General features: G+C 36.9%; 2 protein-coding genes across 5 annotated transcripts in view; both read left to right on the top strand.

Moving 5' to 3' along the window:
• Window positions 1–9737, top strand: part of FILIP1 (filamin A interacting protein 1) — a 200186-nt gene extending 190449 nt beyond the window's left edge. The window contains exon 7 of one of the 3 annotated variants that reach the window (XM_001144104.8): window positions 5685–9737. In XM_001144104.8, coding sequence (XP_001144104.1) covers window positions 5685–5725 — 41 coding nt within the window. In that variant the 3' untranslated portion in view covers window positions 5726–9737. The remainder of the gene's footprint in view (window positions 1–5684) is intronic. The other 2 variants (XM_016955868.4, XM_009451565.5) reach the window with 2 other exon arrangements.
• Window positions 9738–16333: 6596 nt separating this feature from the next.
• The window catches only part of TMEM30A (transmembrane protein 30A), a 32365-nt gene continuing 24377 nt past the window's right edge, over window positions 16334–24321 (top strand). The window contains exons 1-2 of one of the 2 annotated variants that reach the window (XM_054686057.1): window positions 16588–16670; window positions 16800–17210. In XM_054686057.1, the coding sequence (XP_054542032.1) occupies window positions 16638–16670; window positions 16800–17210 (444 nt within the window). In that variant the 5' untranslated portion in view covers window positions 16588–16637. Of the gene's footprint in view, window positions 17211–24321 lie in introns of both variants that reach the window. The other variant, XM_001143816.8, reaches the window with a different exon arrangement.

The raw sequence follows: 24321 nt of genomic DNA, 5'->3' as shown, positions 1-24321 counted from the left end.
TATGCTTCACTATTGTTTAGCAAGCACCTTGCAAGATCCTGCTACAATGCTTTTCCTAAGATCTAATGATTAATTACTTACCTGGTAAAAGTACTTTTGGCCTCTCTACTTCTGCTAATGCTACATATATGCAAAATCACAGAGCTGGTTAGAACTGAAATAGACCTTAGAGATCAAGAGGATAATTATCTATTACTAAAGAAGACAAACAGCAACAAACCCTTTAAAAAAAATCCCTGAGGCGTACAGATGTCTAAGCATCTTATTAATGATAAAGCCAGGACCAAAAATCAGTTCTTCCGTTTCTCCCAGTACATTATTCATTATTTCATATGATGAAACTACTACAAGTGAGTAAAATGTACATTCATACATAGACTGAAACACTCATACTCATTGGATCAAAATAATACTGCTAAATGATTTTGAGCTACTAAGACATCTATATAGAAACTATGTGAAAAAGTTCTTACAACAATATTTTGATGAATATTGTTGTCCTCATTTAAAAAGCGCAGTGACCTTAGTTTTCACACATAATGTTATTTTGCATGCTATTCTGTGACTAGCCATAGACTTAGAACAACCTAGGTATTTACCATCTATGTTTAAAAGAGTAGAACCTCAGCATGCTTTGCTCAAATACTTACCTATTTTTCCATTACTTAATTTTTATTTATAGTTAATGTTATATATGGGAACTAATTCAAATTTGCTTGTATCTGTAAAACAGCAATCTATGCTGGAGATAAGAATTAGCTTGCCAAAAAAGAATTTATCAGTTATAACTGTGATTATTGGTGACTTCTGCATCCTGGGGAGGTAAGGAGATAATTTGGGCTGATGGTAGAGTGGGAAATCTGCTGGAAGGAAGCAAATAAATTATTAGGTGGTTGAGAACTCCCAAGAGAGTTTGTATCATCTGGTTCAAAAATTTCCTAGAGCAAATGACAGAACATATTAGCGGAAGTATTTTTAATTAGCTAAGCTGAATCCAAAAGAGGAATACAAGTCCAAATCAAGAGAGGAAGTTTCTTGAACTTCCTATTTAAAACAGATGTTTTAACAGAACTGTGATTAATTTCTGAATGTGATAATAATAGGATTGAACCCTGAAGCAGTTTAGGAAAATGAGAAACTTAAAAATAAATCATATCTAAGTACTTCTAAAAGGTAAATAGAATGTAGGACATTTTTGCAGTGGACAAGTTGTTCTGAGGCCAGTAGGTTCAAAGCTGATGTTTGGTACTTCGTCGGGGGAGGGGAAGAATAGCACAACCCTAAGCTGGTACCTCTAGGCAGAGCCCCTGGTGGGTAGGGAGCCATAGAACATGGGAAGCAGGTTATATATAGGCAAACTGATGCAAAATCCAAGAGGACATGTTTTTGTTCTGTAACTTGGTGTACAGCTTCCTGTGGATAAAGCAATCCTCCTTTGCTGATGTAACGTCTTGTTATAAGTTGAATTTCTGGTATGTTTTGTCTTTAGTATGTGAACATAGAGGCTAGCTATTAAAGTGATGTGGCCTTATTTGCTAGAGAAGAATTTTTTTTTTAAAAATGTAGAGCTCAAGTGTTCCTTTGCAGTGTTTGGCAGAGTATAAACATGAATTACTTGGGAGGGAGGTATTGGCTTTTTAGGGAGTACATCTTTCTCACTCTACAGCCAAGGAGACCTCCTGGGAGGAAACAGAATTCTAATTTGTTGTGAGATTGCCTCACTCTGCACTCAGGAGACATTCTCCCCCAAATTTCTCCCCAAATCCTATCTCATGCACACAGCTTTGGATCTCAAGTCATATGACTGGCTAGTAGTTTTGGGATACCACCCAAGGAGGATGAATATTTAGTAAGGTCAGAAATCAAGTTTAATTAGGAATTGACAATATGTTGAACTTCCTTTCCAGGAAGTTATCCAATAGCTAGTGTACTAAAAGACTTAATAAAAACTACATCATTTCACAATAATGTCATAATAACAAATAATGTATTTAATGTGTTACCTGAAGTTTTTTTAAGGAAAAAAACATCAAGTTAACACTGGAGAGAAACATATAGGGGAAATCGTCTCTAAGTACACTTTGATAAAGCCACTAATGTCAAAAATATATAAAAACTCGGTGTCTCATATGTATATGTTCATTGAAATTTAGGGTTTTTTAAACTTCCAATTAGAAAAAAAGGAAATTATGTTAATAAACATCTTCATATCAGAGGGTCCCAAATTTAAGTGCTTTGCTATTTTGAGTTTGCTGACAGAGGTGGTAATTATCTATGGCCTTTGGTTCCAATCTGCCTATTAAGTGCTCTCCAAATCACTATTGTCAGAAGAGTGGTATCTGTAAGAAGAAAAATTATGATAGTTGTGCAAAATTATGATCTGTAAGAAGAAAAGTTATGAAAAATTATACCTGATTTTACTGGGGTTATTTTAGAGGCCCCAAATGACCTATAGTTGAATCTTGTTCTGGGATGAAATGAAGACAGTAGGAGATGGAATAAAATTTGCTCACTGAATCTGTAACTTCAATAAGATTTATAACATTATTTTATTGTACTATATATAAAAAGACAGGAACAGACTTGGGAATTCAAGTCTCTCTTTTTTTTTTTTTACACAAATAATGGCATTAAACCCCAAAGCACTAATTTTTAAAAATTTATTTAATTTTTTTTTTTTGCTGGCAACATGGACTCCATGTGCCTCAGACAGTTTTGCTGTATAATGAGTTACTTCAAAATGTAATGGCTTAAAGCAATATTTTTTTTTGAGACTGAGTCTTGCTCTGTCGCCTAGGCTGGAGTGCAGTGGTGCTATCTCGGCACGCTGCAACTTCCGCCTCCTGGATTCAAGCTATTCTCCCACCTCAGCCTCCAGAGTAACTGGGATTACAGGTGCACACCACCACGCCCAGCTTATTTCTTGTATTTTTAGTAGAGATGGGGTTTCACCATGTTGGCCAGACTGGTCTTGAACTCCTGACCTCAAGTGATCCACCCCTCTCATCATCCCAAAGTGCTGGGATTACAGGTGTGAGCCACCAAGCCTGGCTTTAAAGCAATATTTTAAAAATTTATCACAATTTTGTGCATTGGCTAGGTGATTCTTATTGAGTAAGTTCAGCAGAGACTTGGGGAAAACATAGCTAATAAGCAACTATAGATTTAGTAAATCTGTTTAATAAGTTTCAATTAATAGAGCCAGTATCATACAGATTTTATCTCACTATCTCTAGAAATAAAATGAAGTATGTCTCCATATAAAACAACATAATTTGGGCTTAATTGTATTCTTTTAAATAAAGTTTATGTACATAAGTATTAAATACCACCTTTTATTAAAGTACAATTTATATAAGATAAACTCTTACTTAGCATTATCAAGTATTTCTGAGACATTTGTTTTAATAACACATTAATGCTACTTAATAGCATTAGCATACATAGGATGCATGGATTATGAGTTTGCTAATTTAAGTACAGTAATTAAATGTTATGGTCCAACCAAGACATTGTTTCTTCTGTGTATGGACCCTTATTACTATGATGGAGATTTTGAAATGCTAGGATTAAGACAAGGCAACTCTAAGTTGTGCAAAATGCTAGGATTAAGACAAGGCAACTCTAAATTGCCTTAATCCTAGCATTTTGTAAATTTCCACTGCTGCACACTGAAGGAGAAAGAAGGTATTGTAGTAATACAAAATGTTAACCCTGAAAGGGATTTTTGAGATGCTCTCTAATACCCTTATTTTGTACTGTGGAAACAAAGGCAGAAGATTTCTGAATTACATCCACAATAAGAACAATTCTGATTTCACTCTTTATCTATGCTTTCTTAAGGGAAGGAAATTGGAGATACTTTAATTTTACCAGGGCGATTTGAGACTTGGGTCTTTTTACTATTTGGAATCTACTGCAGAATTTTTTTTTAAATTAGTGAGAAACATCATTTTAATTTTGGATGCTAATTTTTAACTACATGATATTAATTAGTACTTAAAATTGTTTGCCTGAAGATTTTGATATATTTTTAGGCATTTGAAGTTGAAGCTGGAACATTTTTTCAATGAAAAAAACGAGATGGTTTATAAGGGCTTCTGGTATAGTACAATATAGTATGTATGTCTTAAGAGCTTCAGAAAACCTTCATAGCTAAATATTCTTAGGTATATAAGACATTCTATAGTTCATCTTACTTGGCTTTCTTATCTACCTCAAATTCAAGCCAAAAGGCTGAGGGAAAAAATGGAAATAGCTCCACCTATTGGTCATCATGAGGTAAAGTTAACGACACTAAATTAAGAAAACATTTTCTTTTTGGCAGATAATCATGCACTGTGTGTAATTACTATGAACCTATAAGTCTATGGAATAATACGATTTAATTAATGTTTACTTATATACTAACTACATAAGTAAAAATAAAACTTAAATACTAGGTATTTGGGATGGATGTGAAAATAATAGGTAGAAATTTCTTCATGTTATTGATAAACCCTAAGTTTCTGCACTCACAACATATACCATATGTTGACAAGGAGGTACTAATAATAAATTTTTTGGGTGAAGAAACTATTTGAAGTTTGAATATTTTCTTTCCCCTGCTGTGTATAATCTCAGTGATGTTAGGAATCTGTCTCATTTTGATCATGCATGTAGTTCCATGCCTACCTAGCACAGTATACAGCCTCAATAAATAGATCTTCAATGACTGAATGAAGTGAGTCACACTGATAAATGTTCATTAAGGCATAAAGTTTACTATAAAAGAAAAACCAGCCAAATAAATATAAATATTAATTATCCATAATGTACTGGACTGTTGTAATTACTACCTCAATCTAGTTTAAATTTATTTTTATAAGAATAAATTTATATTTTAAAACATATAGGGAGGCCGAGGCGGGCGGATCACGAGGTCAGGAGATCGAGACCATCCTGGCTGACACGGTGAAACCCGTCTCTACTAAAAGTACAAAAAATTAGCCGGGCGTGGTGGTGGACGCCTGTAGTCCCAGCTACTGGGGAGGCTGAGACAGGAGAATGACGTGAACCCGGGAGGCGGAGCTTGCGGTGAGCCGAGATCGCGTCACTCCACTCCAGCCTGGGCGACAGAGCAAGACTCCACCTAAAATAATAATAATAATAATAATAATAATAATAAACATATAGAGTTATGCAAAAAGACGCAGAGATAAAAGTGAGTCACCTATATTTATGGACTTCTTAGAAATAATATCTCCTTATTAAACTAATCCACACACACACACACACACACATACACACACACAAAGAAATTGAAGAGGTGTAAATATTGTTCAGAGCAGAAAATTTGGCTGAAGATTAGAGTTACATCTAGGAAATAGTCTGGTTTCTCATTAAGGGGTTTGTATATAGTAATTACTATCTTTGTTTTCAGTTCTTACCTTGGTTAAAACTGATCTACTATTGTCAGAACGTTAGACGTAGTTTCTAAAGGGCTTTAAGAAATTTCGAGGTAAAGTACATACGCCAATATAAAGACGTTGCCCAAGAATAGTAATGCAGGAAAGTCTATTAGCCTCATGTACCTGTTTTTGTTTGTTTTGTTATTTAACATCTATGATCTTTTAGTGAAATGATGTAGCTTTATTCTCAGTTTCAGTTTAATTGAAAATGCCATGTCTTTTTTCTCTTTATAGAAAGCATCATCATTCACCAGTTACGAATGAACTCCAGATGAAATGGTAAACCAAGCACATACTGGGTGTGTGTACGACCTCTGAATCCCTATTGAATGGACAGCCCTCAATCATGACTAAGGTCCTCCATGCTACTGATCACTACTGGAAATATTTTACTACTTCCAGTGATTTTTTTTTAAGGATATAATGTAAAAAGCTGAAAATGGCCTTGCTGATAATATGAAAATATGTAGCAAGAGCAATTCAATCTATGTGCCAAAAGAAATTTCTTTTTGCAAAGCTTTCAGGTCTATGGGCACATGCTGTATAACTTATTTTTTATAATACATTTTGTAATGTGATTTTTTTTGCTAAAGTCTCTGGCACATATATCTACGGAATACGCTGTCAGTTCTTCAAAGTACTGGTATTGTTGCATTCGAAATGGTAACCTATAATTATTTTCTTTTTATCAATTTGTTAATTCTGAAAAAAAGAAAGTACAACTATATTTCCTGAGGTAAATTCAAGAGGTAAAACTTAGAAGCAGGAGATTCTGGAAGAGGTTCTACTATTGCTTGTACAATGCTATGGTTCTGATCATGGTTCAATACTAACAAATAATGCTCTGACTTAAAAGCTTAATTTTAAATACTAAAAATCAGTTTCTAAAGTTGCTCTTTCTGGTGTTCTGGGCCAAAAACCTTGGATGAAATGATTTTTATGTAGAACAAATTCATAAAAGGAGATGTACCAGTTTAACCAGTAAGGGCAATAAGAACAGCTTCGACTGACAGTTCAATTACACTTCTGATTGCATTATTTACTTGTATGTATAAGACTTATAATAAGGACTGTGAAATAAAGATAGTTCTCACAATCTAATCCAATCAAAACTTGAATATAAAAACAGACCTAAAATGTCAGGATCTTTTTTAAAAAATAAGACTGGGCATGGTGGGTCGTGCCTGTAATCCCAGCACTTTGGGAGGCCAAGGCGGGAGAATCGCTTAAGCCCAGGAGTTCAGGATCAGCCTGGGCAACACAGTGAGAGTCTTAAAAAAAAAAAAAAGAAGTTAGCTGGGCCTGGTTGCACGTGCCTGTAGTCCTAGCTACTTGGGAGTCTGAGGTGGGAGGATCACTTGAGCCCAGGAGATGGAGGCTGCAGGGAGCCATGATTGTGTCACTGTACTCCAGCCTGGGTGACAGAGTGAGACTCTGTCTCAAAACAAAGACAAACCCACACACACACAAAAACCCCCAAAACCCAGAAAGAAAAAGTAGTACAAGAAATCTCAGGATCGATTACTTTTTCCCCCTTGATTTTGAAAGATTTTCGTAACTACAGGTAGGTCAGAGAATATATTCTTTGAAGATGAAAAGCACAACATGCATTACTCAAATCTCAACGTCAGAGCTACTGTTGAATTTAGGTTTATGTGAAAATGTGCATCTAAAGTCTACTTGAAACCCTGGTAATATACTTTTTTTTTTTAAAGACTGTTAATATGGACATGTTTTTAGTAAGGTCTTTAAAGATAACTTTAAAGATAAATTAAGAGTTGATACATCAGTTTCTGAATGTGGAAGTCATTTATCATGTAACTTTACTGAAATTAAAGAGAGAATGCTTCTGGGTGTCACAAGGATAACTAAAAGCCACACAAGGAGGACTGCTGGCCCATTTCTCTAGTTCACAGGATGTGCTCAGCTTTAGAAGCCCACACACGGGCATCCAAACTGAGTCTCTGGAATAGAAAAATTAATGATGGACTCCCTCCCCTATGTAACCTTGGAAGGTTTTAAGTTACACCTTGGGGAATTGGCAAATCATTTTCAACATGTATTATAAATTATATGATGTTAAAATTATTTTTAATTTTTTAAAGTAAATGTTACAGTAGGCTTGCCATAGCTTGAACGATTGTGAAAACATCACATAACCTTCCAGAATTTTGGTTACTAAGAAAACTGGAGTGTGTATGTGTGATTTTTTAGAATTGTTACTGGGTTTTGTTTTCTGAAAATGTTGACTGTAATGACATTTTCAATTAGAAAAGTGTTTTAGTTAGTACTGTTATATTTTTTGACTCACAGTTAAGTATCCTATTTGCCAATGTTTGTACCTCTGATGGCAAAATTATTTGATATATTAGATTAGTATTTGAAGCAAATAACTTTCTCAACTTGTGGGAATTTTATTATACTAATAGTGAAAATGTTAGAGGATAAGATTTTAAATACTTCTTGATTTAAATTAAAATACTATAAGAAATGTATGTATATTTGGATTTGAAGGTTTTTTCCCTGAATTTATAATGAATTTGGAACTTACGAGAACAATGAGGATGATGGTGCAATCAGAGTCATTTAGATAGATGGTGAGCTTTTTCTGTCCACGCTATGATTAAGTCCTCTGTTTAAACCCAAATGCAATCTGGGTGACACATGAATAAAATTAATTAGGTTAATTTTGAAATAAGAGAATATGCAAAATTAACCAAAAAAACCCCAGAAAACACTGGTCATCTCCTTCTCTAATGAATAAGGAAATAAGATCATAAATAGTCCCATCTCAACATGCATATGCAATTGAAAAAACTGCCCTCACAGGCAATCCTGGCACAATCCTAGGCTCATAAAATTTCTCTATCTTTTCTTGTAAGTAAGTCTCCAGTCATCATTCTAAATGGGAATCATTTTTAATGAAATAATTATAACTTTTCTGAAATATAATCATAATCAGTGTTTCTAGTTCAAGGTACAATTGAACTAATCCATAATTTTACCCTTTTCTTTTTGATAAGAGAGTGTTTCATGAGGGTATCTTTGGTAGAGATCTTTTCTCAAGTATTTTATAAATTATTCGAGTTTGATGAAGATGGTAGATAAATACACCAGCTGTCAGATGCCTATAATTTTCACAAAATGTGAAGAATTCATTGTATCTTAGGATGACCATAAAAAAATTCATGGTGTGGAATCTCTAAGCATTAATAGAGACAACAACGCTACTGCAGTAATACACAGCTACTACAAATCAGTGGCAGAGCAAGAATAAGTGGTGTATCAGGCAATGTAAAGTTTTTGCCTTTTCTCCTAATGCTGTGGTTGAGTTTTCCTGGAAATGAAGAAAAAAAACATAGGAAAAGTAGGGTGTGTTAATGAATCTGATGAGCAACAAGTCTAAAAATAGCAAAAGTGCAAAACGGAAGTTAAAAAAACGCAACTGGCACCTGAGGCATATTTCCCCTTCTTTATCTCCAGTGCTATGCCTCTGCTAAAAATATGAATCACAAAGCAAAGGAAAAAGAGAAAAAAAGTGTTGTAATACAGTAAAAATCACTATAATAAAAGTTTATAAGAATTGAGTTTTTTTGGAATTGACTTTGGCCTAGTACCATTAGTATTTTTTTCTTAATTTTTCAGCATTTATTCCATAATAATGTGATAACAACTGTGTGTGTTACCTAGAGAAAATGCTGTAGATCCATACATTTGAACAGAAATGTTTATCGATGCCATAACGTGATACATTTGCTTTCTGGTGTTGTTTTTTGTTTATATTATTTAGGGAAATTTTACCTTACCATCATAGATTTTGTTACTTTAATAATGCAGAACTATATTTATTTAATCTAGATTTTGTTTTAAAATTATCAAGTGTTAGCTTTTACAAATAAGAGGCTTATAATGTGGCCAGATATTCTTAGAATTCTTTTAGGTCTAAGGGTTTTCAAAACTTTAAGAAATACATTCTATTTTTGCACCATTTAAAATTTTGTTTCAAGTTTTATTAAGTACACGAGAAGTTTATTATTTTTCATTGAATCCAAGTGAATTTATGGATATGTACTTATCTTTTATATGAATGTAATATAGCTTGCTTTCAGTTCCTCACAGGTCATTGAAATTATTTAACCAATGAAAACATTCTCTGTTACTTCCAAAGTCAACTATGTTTATCAAAATCTCACCAGTGTGAGAAAAATAACAAGTGTAATATTAAAGCATTGTGCAATATCTTGAGTTGGAACATAATATTCAGAAAATTAAAATCATTTAAAATTAGTATGCAACCTTCTTTTTATTTAAAATCATTTGCTCTAAAATAGTTTTCATCTCTGCATTTCATATTTTCTTAAAAATATGGTGTCTTTCACTATGGATAGGCAGATGTGGTATAGCAGGGCTGCCAGGATGAGGGATGCTCTTCCTCTGGATTACACCACGGTTTGATTCTTTAGTAAGATGAAAACTTTAAGACACCAAGAAATGGAAACTGGTTAAAGGGTTTCCCTCCCTGCTTTATTCCCACAAACTGCACTGTCAATCAACATTCAGATGTTACTCCACAGCCGCTGCTGTCAATCTAAAGGTAGATCACTCAGTAGAGCAAAGGCTCCTGAGGCTTTGCCAGCAGTCCACAGCCCAGTATCTACAGAGGCATTTGGGTCATGGTTTTTGCAAAGTGGGATGTGGGTGAGAGTGGGGTTGTGTTCTGACTTCCTTTATTGCTATCAGCCTGTGCCAGAAATAGGGATCTATATAGCTACATCCAATCCTAACTTATCTCTGCCTTATTTGAAAGAAAAGAATGGGTTTCTATTAAATAATAAAAACATTAGTTTATTAATTCCTGCTAGGAAGTAGCCTTTTCTTATCCTTCCTTCAACTGCCCTGTCTCCTTTTCCCTGTTATTCAAAGACCTTTCCCATGACCACAGCCACATTCTTTTTTGGCTGTTCTGGTTTTCAGTGCACAGTTCTTTCTTCTCCTTTACAGCAAGGCATGTTTAGTCGAAATAACAGAGTGTTTTGTAGGCACCTAATAATTGACTCCTAACCCCAGAGGATTGCTCCTTTTGGAGCAATACCTCAGTCAGGGTATTCTGTGCCAAATCTTCCTCACCAAATTATTCTGGTTGCTGATGCTTTCCTTGCAGAAATTTCTGTGCCCATGGAAGGTTTCAGAGGCAGATCATCTGGATTAAATAAGAAAAGACCTTTAGTAATCACTGATTCTAAGGGAAGGTATGCCTTTAAAAAGAAAGGAGTTTCATCAGGCCTCAAGATGGTTTATACTGCTTTATTGAGAGAAATGTGCTCATTTTTGCTTCACAAAGGGGCATGTATTGGTGCCCACGTGGAGCACTGACACAAGTCGGCAGTGAGACAACAAACTGATTATCTCCCAGAAATGGAGGGCACCAGAGATGTCTGTTTCCATGGTCACCACAATATGATGAGATCATGCTTGAGGAAAAGAACATGATCACCCAGAGTACACAGTCTTGCTTAGCATTTATAGTACATGTAATATTAGCATAAGACTCTCTTTTCTCTATTTTCCTACATGGAGAACCACAATGTAACTCTGACCTTATTTCCAATTTCCTCACAGTTTAGTTTTTGACATCATAAGGCGGATGACATGTGGTACCTCCTCAGAGCTCCTATAACCCCTTGAACACATATCTTGTGTGGCACTGACTTCATTACATAATATTTCAGTTGTCAGCAAGGTGTCTCTCCCACTAAAATGTGGGTTCACTGAGAGTAGGTCAGGTCAGTTCAACAAGATTTATCAAGTACCTTTTATGGCCTAGGCACTTTGCCAGGTGTTGGAGATGTAGAAATGAATAAAAACAGTCTCTGACCTTGAGGAATTCATTTATATCTAGTAACAAAGACAGATATAAACAGATATTTTTCAATACTACACAGTAAGTGCAAGGACAGACGTCATATATACATTACCTCGAGCTCTGAAAGTAGCTCTTAACTCCACCAAAGGGGTCAAATAAGTATTCCTCGAATTGGCTACTGACCTGAATCTTGAAGGATGAGTGGGGATTAACTAGCAAAGCAGTTAGAGTGGAGGTGGGGTGTGAAGTCAGGGAGCAGTGGGTTACTGAGTGACTGGGTTAAGGAAGCAAAGACAGTGAGTGCAGATTTCTCCTCCCAGAAGATTCAGTGACAATACAGATGATGTTGTGAAACAGTTTGTTGAACCTATCTTGTGCCTTATGGTGTGCTGGTCAGAGGGAAGCCCTTGGTCTTTGCCTTTGTTGTCATAAATATTTAGTGCTATTGACTGAAAATGTGCTTGATTTCTTTCTTTCTTTTTTGAGACAGAGTCTCGCTTTGTCGCCCAGGTCGGAGTGCAGTGGGGGGATCTCGACTCACTGCAACCTCCGCCTCCTGGGTTCAAACGATTCACCTGCCTCAGCCTCCTGAGTAGCTGGGACTACAGGCACATGCCACCATGCCCAGATAATTTTTTGTATTTTTAGTAGAGACGGGGTTTCACCATTTGAGCCAGGATGGCCTCGATCTCCTGACCTTGTGATCTGCCTGCCTCAGCCTCCCAAAATGCTGGGATTACTGGCGTGAGCCACCACGCCTGGCCCAATGTATTTGATTTCTGAGGCTCAACAAAAGCCGACTTTCACATTTAAGTCCATTTTGTGAAGATCCTTCATGAATATGTTGGAGTTATTTTAATGACTCAAGTGATTCAAGTATTAAAAAAAATGATGAAATGAACTCCCCCTCATGCTGGCTTTCTAAAACTTGGAAAAATAGAAAAGTATAAATTTAAAACAAGTCTAAAAATGGTCCAAACGTATAATTTATAAAGAATTAACGTTTTTAGGCTGGGTGCGGTGGCTCACGTCTGTAATCCCAGCACTTTGGGAGGCTGAGGCAGGCAGATCACCTGAGGTCAGGGGTTCAAGACCAGCCTGGCCAACATGGTGAAACCCTGTCTCTACTAAAAATACAAAAATTAGCCGGGCATGGTGGTGGGCACCTGTAATCCCAGCTACTCGGGAGGCTGAGGCAGAAGAATTGCTTGAACCCGGGAGGCGGAGATAGCAATGAGCTGAGATCATGCCACTACACTCCAACCTGGGCGACAGAGCAAGACTCCGTCTCCAAAAAAAAAAAAAAAAAAAAGAATTAACATATTTAAAATATCTACTTTCCTGTATCCTTGATGATTCTCTTGGAGTAAACTAAGCCTCTTTCCTCTTCTGTTCCCCTTTTTAAAGAAATTAACTGTTATACATGTAACATGTCAGTTGGCTGTTATCCTAGAGATGGCAACATCATATCTGAAAAAAAGACCTTATCTATAATTGATGGCACCTAATGAAAAAATACGTGCCATGGGGATGTAATCAACTGAGAGATTCTATGCAGTGGAAGCCATGAAGTCTGAAGTCTTGTGAGAATCACATTCTTTCATTTAAAGTATGGAATTGGCCAGGCACGCCTGTAATCCCAGCACTTTGGGAAGCCAAGTGCCTGAGCTCAGGAGTTCGAGACCAGCCTGGGCAACATGGCAAAACCCTGTCTCTATCAAAAATACAAAAAATTAATTGGCTGTGGTGGCACGCACCTGTGGTCCCACGTACTTGGGAGGCTGAGGTTGGAGAATCGCTTGAGCCTGGGAGGTGGAGGTTGCAGTGAGCCACTGCACTCCCACCTGGGTGAGAGAGTGAGACAGCGTCTCAAAAAAAACAAAAAACCAAAACCAAAAAGTATGGAATTATGAGAAATGAAGCCTTATTTCCATCCACAACAAAGTTCTTAGGCTGTCTACTAAAGAATTTTGGTGTAATTGCTCTTTCCTCTAATGACGCTAACCATTAAAATATCTTGCTTGACTTGTATTTCTGATGACTGACTGGCTATTCAAGAACTTGCAAGATTTTCTATCACAACACCTATGACCTCAGGCTAATCAGTCAATCTGTCAATGTGAGAACAAAGGGATTTTCCTAAATATCTAACTGAAAGTATTCAATAAGTACACTACACAAAAATCAGGAAAAATTCAATTTTAAAAAGTAATTTTTAAAAGCCAGTTTGAATCAATATCTGATGCAATAAATACAGGAAATGAAGTTTATTATACAATTTCTACATCACTCTTTCTCCTAAAAGTCCTCTGAGATAATTAAAAATGAACATTTTGCAGTTCCACCAAGCTGCCATGGTCAACTTAAAAGGAAAAGGTATTTTTGTTGTTGTTGTTCCTGCAAAAATATGACCCAGCCACTGAAAATAATTCAAACCATTTCCAGTCACTAAGAACTTTCTCTGAAACTCATGATGGTAAAAACTATGGCACATCTCTCAGCCCTCTTCAACTTTTTAAAATATCCTTGTTACAGATGTGAATGAAATGGTTTGAATATGGTTAGAAGCTAGAGACCTACAGCAGCACCCAACATAAAAGGAACCCAACAAGCAAATTTGTGTGGCAAATCTACTTTGGTTAGGCAATGAAAAGACCAGTTGCAGTTTTCTCTTCCTTGTTCCCAGGGATACCCAATAGTTACTCTTCTGTATTTTTTTCTTAGATGTTTCTGGTTACCGAATTCAGTGGCACAACACAGCAACTGAACTAAAAAATGAAAATTGTATAAAACTTCCCAACCAAAGGCTAAATATACACACCTTTTCAGATTGTTGGGCTTGCATCTGTTCTATCATTTTAGATTCACTTTTATACTGGGGCTCGTGCATTGACTGCATACTTAGAATGTTAATCTGATAGCATTAATAAATGTCATTTAGCCACATGAATTCCACTTTTACCAAGAATCAGCACATGAACAATCATTTGAACAATATAAATGTAATCTAAATGTATCAACATACATACACACAAACACACACCAGTCGCTCCTAGCAATCAGTTTGAAAATGCATAAATGGTAGTCCACTGTAAGAACTATTCTCTTTAGTTGCCCTAGAAATGCTGAATGACGCTTTCTTTTGAAAATTCCTACTTCAGCAGATTAAATGAAAAACCACCTAGTAACGACTTCATAAAATAATGTAACCAAGAACATCACAAAATTGTGAGTTCCCTGGGATAATAATGTGACACTGAAAAAAATGTTTCAGCTGGGTAAAGATGCATATTGTGGAAGAATACAGTAGTGGAAAATGAAATGGAGGGATATCAAGAGATCTGGAAAAGCAATTTCATCCATGTGGACCTCATCTGAAAATGTGAAGTTTTAGAGAAGAATCTCAGGAGGTTTCAATTCTGTAAATGTTTCAGTCAAAATCGAATTTCTAATAAAAAAAGAGACAAGGGATTAACTCATTTTCCTATGAACAAACAAAAATAAAGAAAAAGGAAGCAGATAAATACATCACAATCACTCAGATCACTAGAACAAAAACAAAAAAATGAAGGTAAAATGACCATATATACAGAGTGCTGGAATAGCAGATCAGTTAAATAATTATCAAATTTAGCGGGAATGATGATATAGGCAGAAATGGGGAGGAAAAACCTGCCTTATATGTACTTTCGCAATATGCCCATATTGTGGCATACATTTTTACTAACAGAACTTAGCAAAATAAAAGGACTCAAAGCCTTCTCCACTAACTGTGATAGATTGTTTTCCATTTGAGCCTGGGGTTGAAGGTAAACTTAACAGATCAAAACAAAATATAGACCTAAGTATGTCAGTAGTGCTAAGAATTTGAGCATGAATGTCATGTAAGAGCAAACCCAAGCAAGTCGGTTATTAGAAGGCAGCAAGTATTATATCACTCTAAACTCTGCCTAGTAAACATGTGATTGGCTCACATTTTTGAGACTTGTGGTCATTTTGAAAAAAAACATTGAACTGTAAATTTTTTTTTTTTTTTTTTGAGATGGAGTTTCGTTCTTGTTGCCCAGGCTGGAGTGCAATGGCGGATCTTGGCTCACTGCAACCTCCGCCTCCCGGGTTCAAGTGATTCTCCTGCCTCAGCCTCCCGAGTAGCTGGGATTACAGGCGCGGCCACCACGCCCAGCTAATTTTGTAGTTTTGGTAAAGACGGGATTTCATCATGTTGGCCAGGCTGGTCTCGAACTCCTGACCTCAGGTGATCCACCTGCCTCGGCCTCCCAAAGTGTTGGGATTACAGGCGTGAGCCACGGAGCCCGGCTTAACGGTAAATTATGAGGACCAGGCACTCTTTATTTTCTCTTTCCTCAGTTTATCTTCTTTAAGGCATTACTGCAGACTAAGCCTAAAAAAAAGTAATTTGTTTTCAAATGATATGATTTACTCTCTGGCCTGGATTTCAAAGATGTCAGTATAATATGGATTGTATATATTGTTTAAATTTTACAAATAACATAACGCCTATTATAGAAATTTTGGAAAATACAGAAAAGTGCAAAGAAACAGAAAAAAAAAATCCTTCATCCGGTCAGCAGAGTTACCATTTTCACTTTTTAGTTGCTCTCTATATTGTACTTCTATAGTCGCTACACTACTCTAATATCCTGACTTAGTCACCTTTTATATCACGAGTATTTTCTTGGGTCATTAAATAGCTGGCACTTTTAAAGTGTTTACGGAGTATCTCATTTTGTAGTAATGCTATATGTCCTGGTTTTTATAACAGTAAGAGAAAAAGCTACAGCCTATTACAAAACACCTCCTATATCAATGCGCAAAAGAGAAAGGTGGACACAGAAAAGAAGGGGAAAAGTAACGTGAGAATTAGCAATAGAGAAAGAATAAGTGAGAATCGCTTAATTAGAGGCAAAGATAATAGGGCTAAGTCACATTATTGATTCTTGACTTTAGGACAAAAGGGGTACATGTCACGCACCTCTGTTCCAAGTTTGTATTTGCACCTTGAATGGCGATTTATTAGATAAAGTCGCGGTTTTACAACCTAAGCAAATACTGCTAATCCTCCCCCGACTCAATCCACCTTGAGGCCGCCTTTTAAATGCTCCGACTCCCTTCAGAGAAAGCCTCGAGGTAAAAAGAAAAACCTGTCTGGCAATCCAGACCTGCCGTCGCCACGATAACCAGAGTAGCAGGCAGGTGTGTGCTTACTAAACCACGGCCAACAGAGCGAAGGTGCGCCTACGCCGCGCGCGAAGTGTCACCGTAGCTCTAGGACCACGCATGCGCGAACGCAGCTTCGCGATCCAATGGCTGAGCCCGTCACAGGACAGATGATCAGGGTGCGTCCGCCTTTTCGTTCCCGCTTCTATCCTCCTCCCCTTTCCCCTCCCCCTGTCCCTCCTTCTTCTCCCTCCTCCCTCTCTCCCTCCCTCTGGCGTCTCCAGCCGACTTTCGCTTCCCGTCAGCAGCCTTTGGCGGAAGAGTGTCCCGCCTCTTCCGCTCTACAGCGGAGGTGGCTGTGGCGGTGGCGCTGGTGGCGGCGGCGGCGGCGGCAGCGGCGCTCGAGCGGTTCCTGTCAGGGTCAGCCGGCGGGCCCCCTGGGTGGTCCACCTGCAAGTCGCGGAGCGGCGCCCCAGGGATCGATGGCGATGAACTATAACGCGAAGGATGAAGTGGACGGTGGGCCCCCGTGTGCTCCGGGGGGCACCGCGAAGACTCGGAGACCGGATAACACGGCCTTCAAACAGCAACGGCTGCCAGCTTGGCAGCCCATCCTTACGGCTGGCACGGTGCTACCTATTTTCTTCATCATCGGTCTCATCTTCATTCCCATCGGCATTGGCATCTTTGTCACCTCCAACAACATCCGCGAGATCGAGGTGAGGGGAGGGAGCTGTGGTGGGAGTTGGCGTTGCTCGGGAGGAGGGTCCTACGCGCCCACTCCACTTCTTTCCCAGCGCCCAGAATCCAGTTGACTGGCTGACCCCGCGCCGTCCACCACCCCCTTCCCTCTGTTTCTCTGTTTTTTCTTTCTCTTTCTGCGGGTTTCCTGAATTTGCAGGTTTGTCCTAGCTTTGTCTTGCTCGAGATTTACGAAGGAGCAAATCCACGGAATGAGCTGAGACGGAATGAACGTTTAATGCAGAAGATAGGTCAGGTGGAGAACGCTTCTTCAGTGGGCGGTTTGTGTGGTTCCGTGGGGGATTAGTGGGGGTTGTTCACGGAGGTAAAAAGAGAAGTGGGGGCGGGGGGCAATTGTAACTAGGTAGATGTAACCCTGAGTGAATTGACAGGGTCAAAGTGCCATTACCTTTGTGGGAAGTATCCCAAGACACAGAGATGAACACCTTGGCCATCGTTGGGAAAAGAACCAGAGTCGTAGAGGTATTGACGATTCTAATGTAAAGAAGCTGTCGCATGTTACCAGGTCACATATGAGGACTTATGACAAATGTGCATAGTACTTTCATTTTGAGCTAATTCGATATTTTTAGTTGTAGGGCAAGATGTACATAAAAGATAACCTGAAACTTCAATTCTGGTTTTGCTTTTAGGCTACGTTTATTAATGTGCCCTACCTTTGCTGGGTTTTTGTTTTGTCTTGTTTTGTTTTTGTTTTTGTTTTTTTTTTACAAAAAGAGCCAGTGACCACACTCAGGGAGTAAGTTGTGCACTGTCTACCAAACATTTTACTGATACTAACTTTGCTGAATGTGTAAGACATGACAGGAAAACTTGGGGAAACATTTCTTTGTCGAAAGCACAGTATCTTTATCTGCAGGGGCGAAGACGGTTGACAGTACACTGTATTAATATATACTCTATAGGTGTCCAGTATTAAGCATCTCTCATCTTTTCTTGCATATCTGAGAATTTTTTTTTTTTCTAAATCTATTTGAAAGGGCAGGAACTAGTACCAAGTTCTCTTGATTCCTTCTGTTCTGTTTATACACACACACACACACACACACACACACACATTTTAATAAATATACTTTGTGATTTAATGGGACTTTGAGAGTAATTTTATTTTTAACTACTGAAATAGGGATGGGGTTCCAGTTTAATTTGCAGTGTTATCTCTAAAAGCAAGATTGATGTATTTTGTAATTCTACAGTGCTTACTTCAGTGTTGATGACAGTAATAAGAATAGTATCTATAGAATAACTAGTTTTAAAGTTTTTTACTAAAAATTCATTCTCAATTTAATAACTAGAGAGTTACAGTATTTTTTTTCAGCATGTATTTTAGTTTGTTTTATCACCTTAGTCTCCCTAATAGTCCTGCAAATGTAGTACTTGTTCTAACCATACTGGGATCCCACATTATATTAGGATATGGGCAAAGCGGTGTCATGCAAGGAACATGGGCATTGGCTGGGGTCAGGCAGAGCTGGTTTTAAATTCCAGCTCAGCTACTAACCAGCTCAGTTTCTTGGAAAATTTCCGTAATCTCTCTGAGCTTCAGTTTCCTGCAAAATAGGTAGAATCATTCGTATCTTCTAAGGTGTGAGAATTAGAAGCAATGTAAATAAGATGTCTGGCACTAGGGATCTGTCTCCTGATCCTTAATCAGGAGAAGAGAAATAGAGAGGTTGAGATTTGACAGTAAACTAGTTGAGAGTATTGTAAAAAATGAGACAGAAACTCAGGTGTCTTGATTCCCAGCTTTAAGCTTTCACCCTACACTAAGATCCTTTTACTGCAATGTTAGTAAAGTAAAAGAAAATAATTTAACATCAGAAATTTGAATGATTTTATTTAAACTTCTTAAGATAATAAGATGAAAATAGCAATAATTTGGAATTGTATATAAATTAGTATTTTCAGAACTCAGCTTCCATTAGTATTTACTATAGTATAAAAATAAATATTTAACTTTTCTTAAAATCTTTGGGTTTTGGAGTAAAATAAGGTTCTTCACGCTAAGTAGTAGACGAAATAGAAATTTTTCAAATGGCTCTCGTGTAATTCTGATTTCAAGTTGCCTGAAGAATCTGCTGCAGCTTAGCCTGGTTAAAAGGGCACTGAAGAGTCAGGGAATTAAGGTTGAAATCCCAGCTCTGTCACTCTGTACTTTGTGATCTTAGGTATAATTTTGAGTCCAATTTCTTTACTTGAAGAGCCAAAAGATTCAGATTAGACTGCGTCTAAGAGGCTGTTCAACTCTAAAATTCTATGATTTCCAATTCAAATGTGATTTTAGAAAAGCAGGATGTGTTTAAATTGTATTGCCTTTGAAACAGGAGGAAATGAAAATTAAGAATAATTGGGAATTTTTTACTGACACTGACATACAGTTGTGCAGACAGAATCCACATATATATTTTTAAAGTTTGGATGCTAAATATATAGAGAAATGCTTCTGAATTGTGTCTGGAAATTCCCCAAACACACATACTTGTTTCCTGCTTGTTCTCTACCCTTTGTTACCCACTAGTTGTAAATGGGTAATGAGAGGTTCTTACCAACATTCACTTTCATACTGTAAGTTACTCACACTTTATTTTTTATTTAAAAAACCTTCATTGCTATTTTAGTTCAGATTACTAGGGCAAAGGAGGCTTGTCAAATCCAAATGCTTTTTTAATATAGCTTAAAGTGCCAAAATCAAAAATCCAAACTTTTTCAAGTATAAAATCACTAGATTTTTCTCATTCCCGCAGAAATGTTACATTAAAAATTACTACTTTTGAAAAGTGTCTTGGACACCCCTGGAAAAAAAAGATATTTTCACATTTTAATGCTTACATTTGGTAGCAGATTTCCTCTACTTTTTAGGTTTATGTGTCTTGTTTAGTTGGTTTTTAGATTTTCAATAATCTAAATAAAATTTGGCTAATAGAAAATCATAATTGCTTTATCATTCACGAGAAAATATTTTAAATATTTAATATCTTCATTTATTATCAGGAGCAAGGAATGAAGATTTCCTTTAATTTGGCAATTGTGAGTCAGGCACATCTTTCAAAGGGCACTGATTTTCTAGTCTAGGACCCTTGTTGGTGAGACTGAGATACAGAGGTTACTTGAAAAATATAGTGAGGTTATTCTTAACTTTTGTAAAAGTATCAGTGTGAAGTTACATAGTTTTAAATTTATGGTTTAAGTCAGATTAGGTTGTTATTCAGACTAAGTTTAAAAACTAAACATTTACTTCAAGTTAGTGTTGCCAAAAACATTTAAGGTACATTTTCATGAGATCTTAGTGAATTAGCTCCCCATTCCCCACGTTTGATAAACTCTCAACTTTCTTCTTCACCTTATTTTATTTACTGCCCTCGATTATTTAATCCTGATTATTTTCTGTTGTCCTAGTTTCTGATAAAAATTTTTATGTATGTTTTTACTCCTAAATTGAATTATTAGATTATAAGATTTTTAAGGAGATTAAATTTCTCATCTGTATTTAGCAATCTTTGTTATACTTAGGCTTTAGCTAAGAGTCAGGGAAGAATAAGTTGCTTTATATAAATTATCGTTAAAGATTAGGCACTTTTATGTTAAAAAGTTTAAGGTTTTAATATTCAAGTTGATTTTAGTTACTTAGAAGCTGACTTTTGGAAATTAAGGTTTGTGGTGTTTTAACTTGTTTCTCAAGTAATGTTAGTACTTAGAGCAAGGAATGCGAAAGTAAATATGGCCAGCTGGAATGTTTTGCGTGGCCCAGGAACATTTAACAGATGAACATTTGTAACCGATTTGATGATAGGAGAGCACTAACTTTGAATCCCAATTATGAGAAACGTCTCCTCCAAAATTTCCATTCTTCTCATTAGTATTAGTAGACCTATATTACCAAAAAATTGTACATATTATTGTTGCATTTTGAATTTTATCAATAAAAATTGTTGCAAATTTGTTTTCTCTCTTGTTACATAAGAACCTACATACCTAATATCTTGGACCATGCTTCTGGGTCCACAAAGCCTGAAGTATTTACTTTCTGGCCTCTTACAGAAAAAAATTGCCTGCCCATGACTTAGAGTTTTAATGAATCATACCAGCAAAGTTAGCATTTGCTACACAAATAGCTGTGTTTAATTTACATGTTCTAGTCCTCAATAATTGTTCAAGATAGGTGTAATGATCCCTGGCAATTGCTTAGGTTCTGTCTTTGTACAGATTTAGTAGATATAAAATTTACCATTAATATTGGCTTAGGAACATCATTCTTCATTTCTTTGTCACAGACAAAAATCAGGCAGCCTAAAGAAAGTTGCTTTTGAAAGTTTTATTTTACTTACCTTTTGTCTTCATTAAGGTCTCTCGAAAAGACTTCAGATAAATCATTTAGTGTGGAATAATCAGTTCAAGGGGGAGTACTTAAAATACGATTTTTAACTTAATTTGATTAATACTTAAAATGATTTACCTTATTACTCAGCATTTTGTTGAATGACCTGTTTAGGTCTTATGTTGATTTCCTTTTTGACAAATTTACATTCAAAATGGAAGTTTTCCAGTCGTTTTCCTATATAGTGTAAAAAATGCACATCTTTCAAATTCCTCCTTTCCCACTGCATTAAATTCTGAGTCTGTTTCTTAGGAATAGAATGTATTTTTAGAATTACCAAGAAGAAATGCCAGTTTGACTTAGGTGAACAATTACAGTGGTAGCAAAACAAAGCTGAGAATGTGATATCTCCTATCTGCTCATCTACATCTGTTCTATTTTGCCTCTGGTTCTTTGTCTTGGATTTTAGCTAATGGGCAAGTCTCCAGACTATCATTGTAGTTTGCACTGTGCCTTGTATGCTCTTGACATTAGTAAGCATTAATTTTTCAAAATGAGAGAACTGTAGCTTGTCTTCCACTTGGTAGCCTCTTTTGTTTCTAAAGATAGGAACTATGTGCTTTAGTGTGAACTTTATTTTTTGAATAAAGTTGTTACAACCCGTGGTAACAATTTTATTCAAAAAATAAAGGATTGTTAGGCCCAAAAGGTTTTATTAAGGTCTGGACATTATGTCTGGCTACCCTTGAATTTTAGCTGATAAAGGGTGTTGTGGTTTTATTTGATGGTGAAAACTCATAAGCTGAGTTAAATTTATAAAGGATTTTAATCAACATTGGACATTGTCTTCATACATTTTCTTCAAAGTGCATCTCTGGGAATAGTGGGAGATAGGGAAAGTTTGGGAACAGGACTTCCCTCCCTGCCCACCCCCCCACACACCTTTTTGGAGCAGAGGACCTTCTTAAGGAGCTTGGCATCTTTTGGGGACGATGAGACACAATAACAAGAAAACTAAGCATTGCTAGGTGAGTGGCACAGGCAAGAATATCCTTTGGTAGTTCAAAGGAGGATGCAATCACATCTATTTCTAATGACCATGGAACGCTGTGTAGGAAGTGGGCTTTGAGCTGGTACTTGATAAATAGCACTTCTTTAGGGGAGGTTTGGATGCATTCCAAGAAAGGTGATTAATATGAACAATGATCTAGTGGCAGGAAATCAAAAAGTGTATAGATAAAATAGGAGTAAGAGCAAATTAGCTGGTGCTAGATTGTGGATAGTCTTGAGTATTTGATAATGAATATATTAAACGAGGGAAGTGACATGATTGCTACACTATCAGTTAGGAGTGGGTTGAGCAATGAGTAATTATGATTTTCATTCTCATGTAAAATGCCTTAGGAACATAGTGTGAAGCTGTCATGGAGGTTCTGTTTTACTGAGTCTTCACTTGATCTAATCATTTACTGCCCAGCCATTCTTAGGAACTGGCTCTCATGCTTACAGTTCGGCATGGAAGCTAGGGTTCTAACTGCCTTTTCACGGTAGCAATGTGGAAGAAGGGATGAACAAAGAGATAAAGGCCTTTTAAAGAAGGTTCTTGAAAACTGTCATGTACCACCTCCACTTAGTAACAAGGCCACACAAGCTACAAGGGAGGCTGGAAAATGTTTTCATTCTGATAACAAGGTTCTCAGTAAGTGAGACTTTTGTATTGTGAAAGAAAGATAGAATAGAAATTGAGGCGAGGGGTTGCTATTAGCAGTCTCTGCAACACAGGGTTAGAGGAAGATTTATCTGGTGGTGAAATGGTATGTCATCAGGATGAGAGCTAGATCTCATAGACGTGAGAGTAGTAGTTTAGGCACTGGAATTAATGTTTGCATTTTTATATTGATTATAATAATATTGAATCCAACTTGATTTCATAGTGAAAGTCATTAATGTTTTTTCATGTGAAAAGTGAGTTAGGTATGTGGCTTTGCTGATACTTAAAAAAAAAGTTATAGGAGTATTGAATATCACCATCTTCCTCTTGTTTTCTTCAACCTCTTTTTTCCATCTCTGTTCAGCATATAAATGTGTTTTGGTTTCTCCTTAAAAAACAAAAATATCCTTTTATTTTTATTTTATTTTTCTTTTTTAGAGACAAGGTCTTGCTCTGTTGCCTGGGCTTCATTGCAGTGGTACAGTCGTAGCGCACTGCAAACTCAAACTCCTAGGCTCAAGCAACCCTTCCACCTCAGCCTCTTGAGTAACTAGGACTATAGGCGCATGCCACCAGGACTGGCCAATTTTTAAATTTTTGCTAGAGATGGGGGTCTCGCTTGGTTGCCCAGACTGCTCTTGACCTCCTGGCCTTAAGCAGTCCTCTTGCCATGTCCTCCCAGAGTAGTGGGATTACAAGCATTGTTAGCCACTGCACCTGGCCTTTTTTTAAAAAAAATAGAGATGGGGCCTTGCCGTTGCCCAGGCTAGAGTGCAGTGGCAATGTTCATAGCTCACTGTAGCCTCAAACTCCTGGGCTCAAGTGATCTTCTTGCCTCGGCCTCCCAAGTAGCTGGGATTACAGGCGCAAGCCACTGTGTCTGGCTTAATTGTATTTCATAATAAAACTATTAATAATGACTAACATTTTTTGAGAGTATACTCTGCTAAGAGTTTTACATACATCATGTTGGTTGATACAGTGACACTTAACAAGGGTAACATTATTATTCTCTCCATTTTTTTTTTTTTTTGGATGAGGA

This window comes from Pan troglodytes, chromosome 5, assembly GCF_028858775.2.
Source record: "Pan troglodytes isolate AG18354 chromosome 5, NHGRI_mPanTro3-v2.0_pri, whole genome shotgun sequence".
In the NCBI taxonomy this organism is placed as follows: domain Eukaryota; kingdom Metazoa; phylum Chordata; class Mammalia; order Primates; family Hominidae; genus Pan; species Pan troglodytes.
Note: the sequence above shows the minus strand (reverse complement) of the source record. Positions and strands in the feature narration are given on the sequence as shown.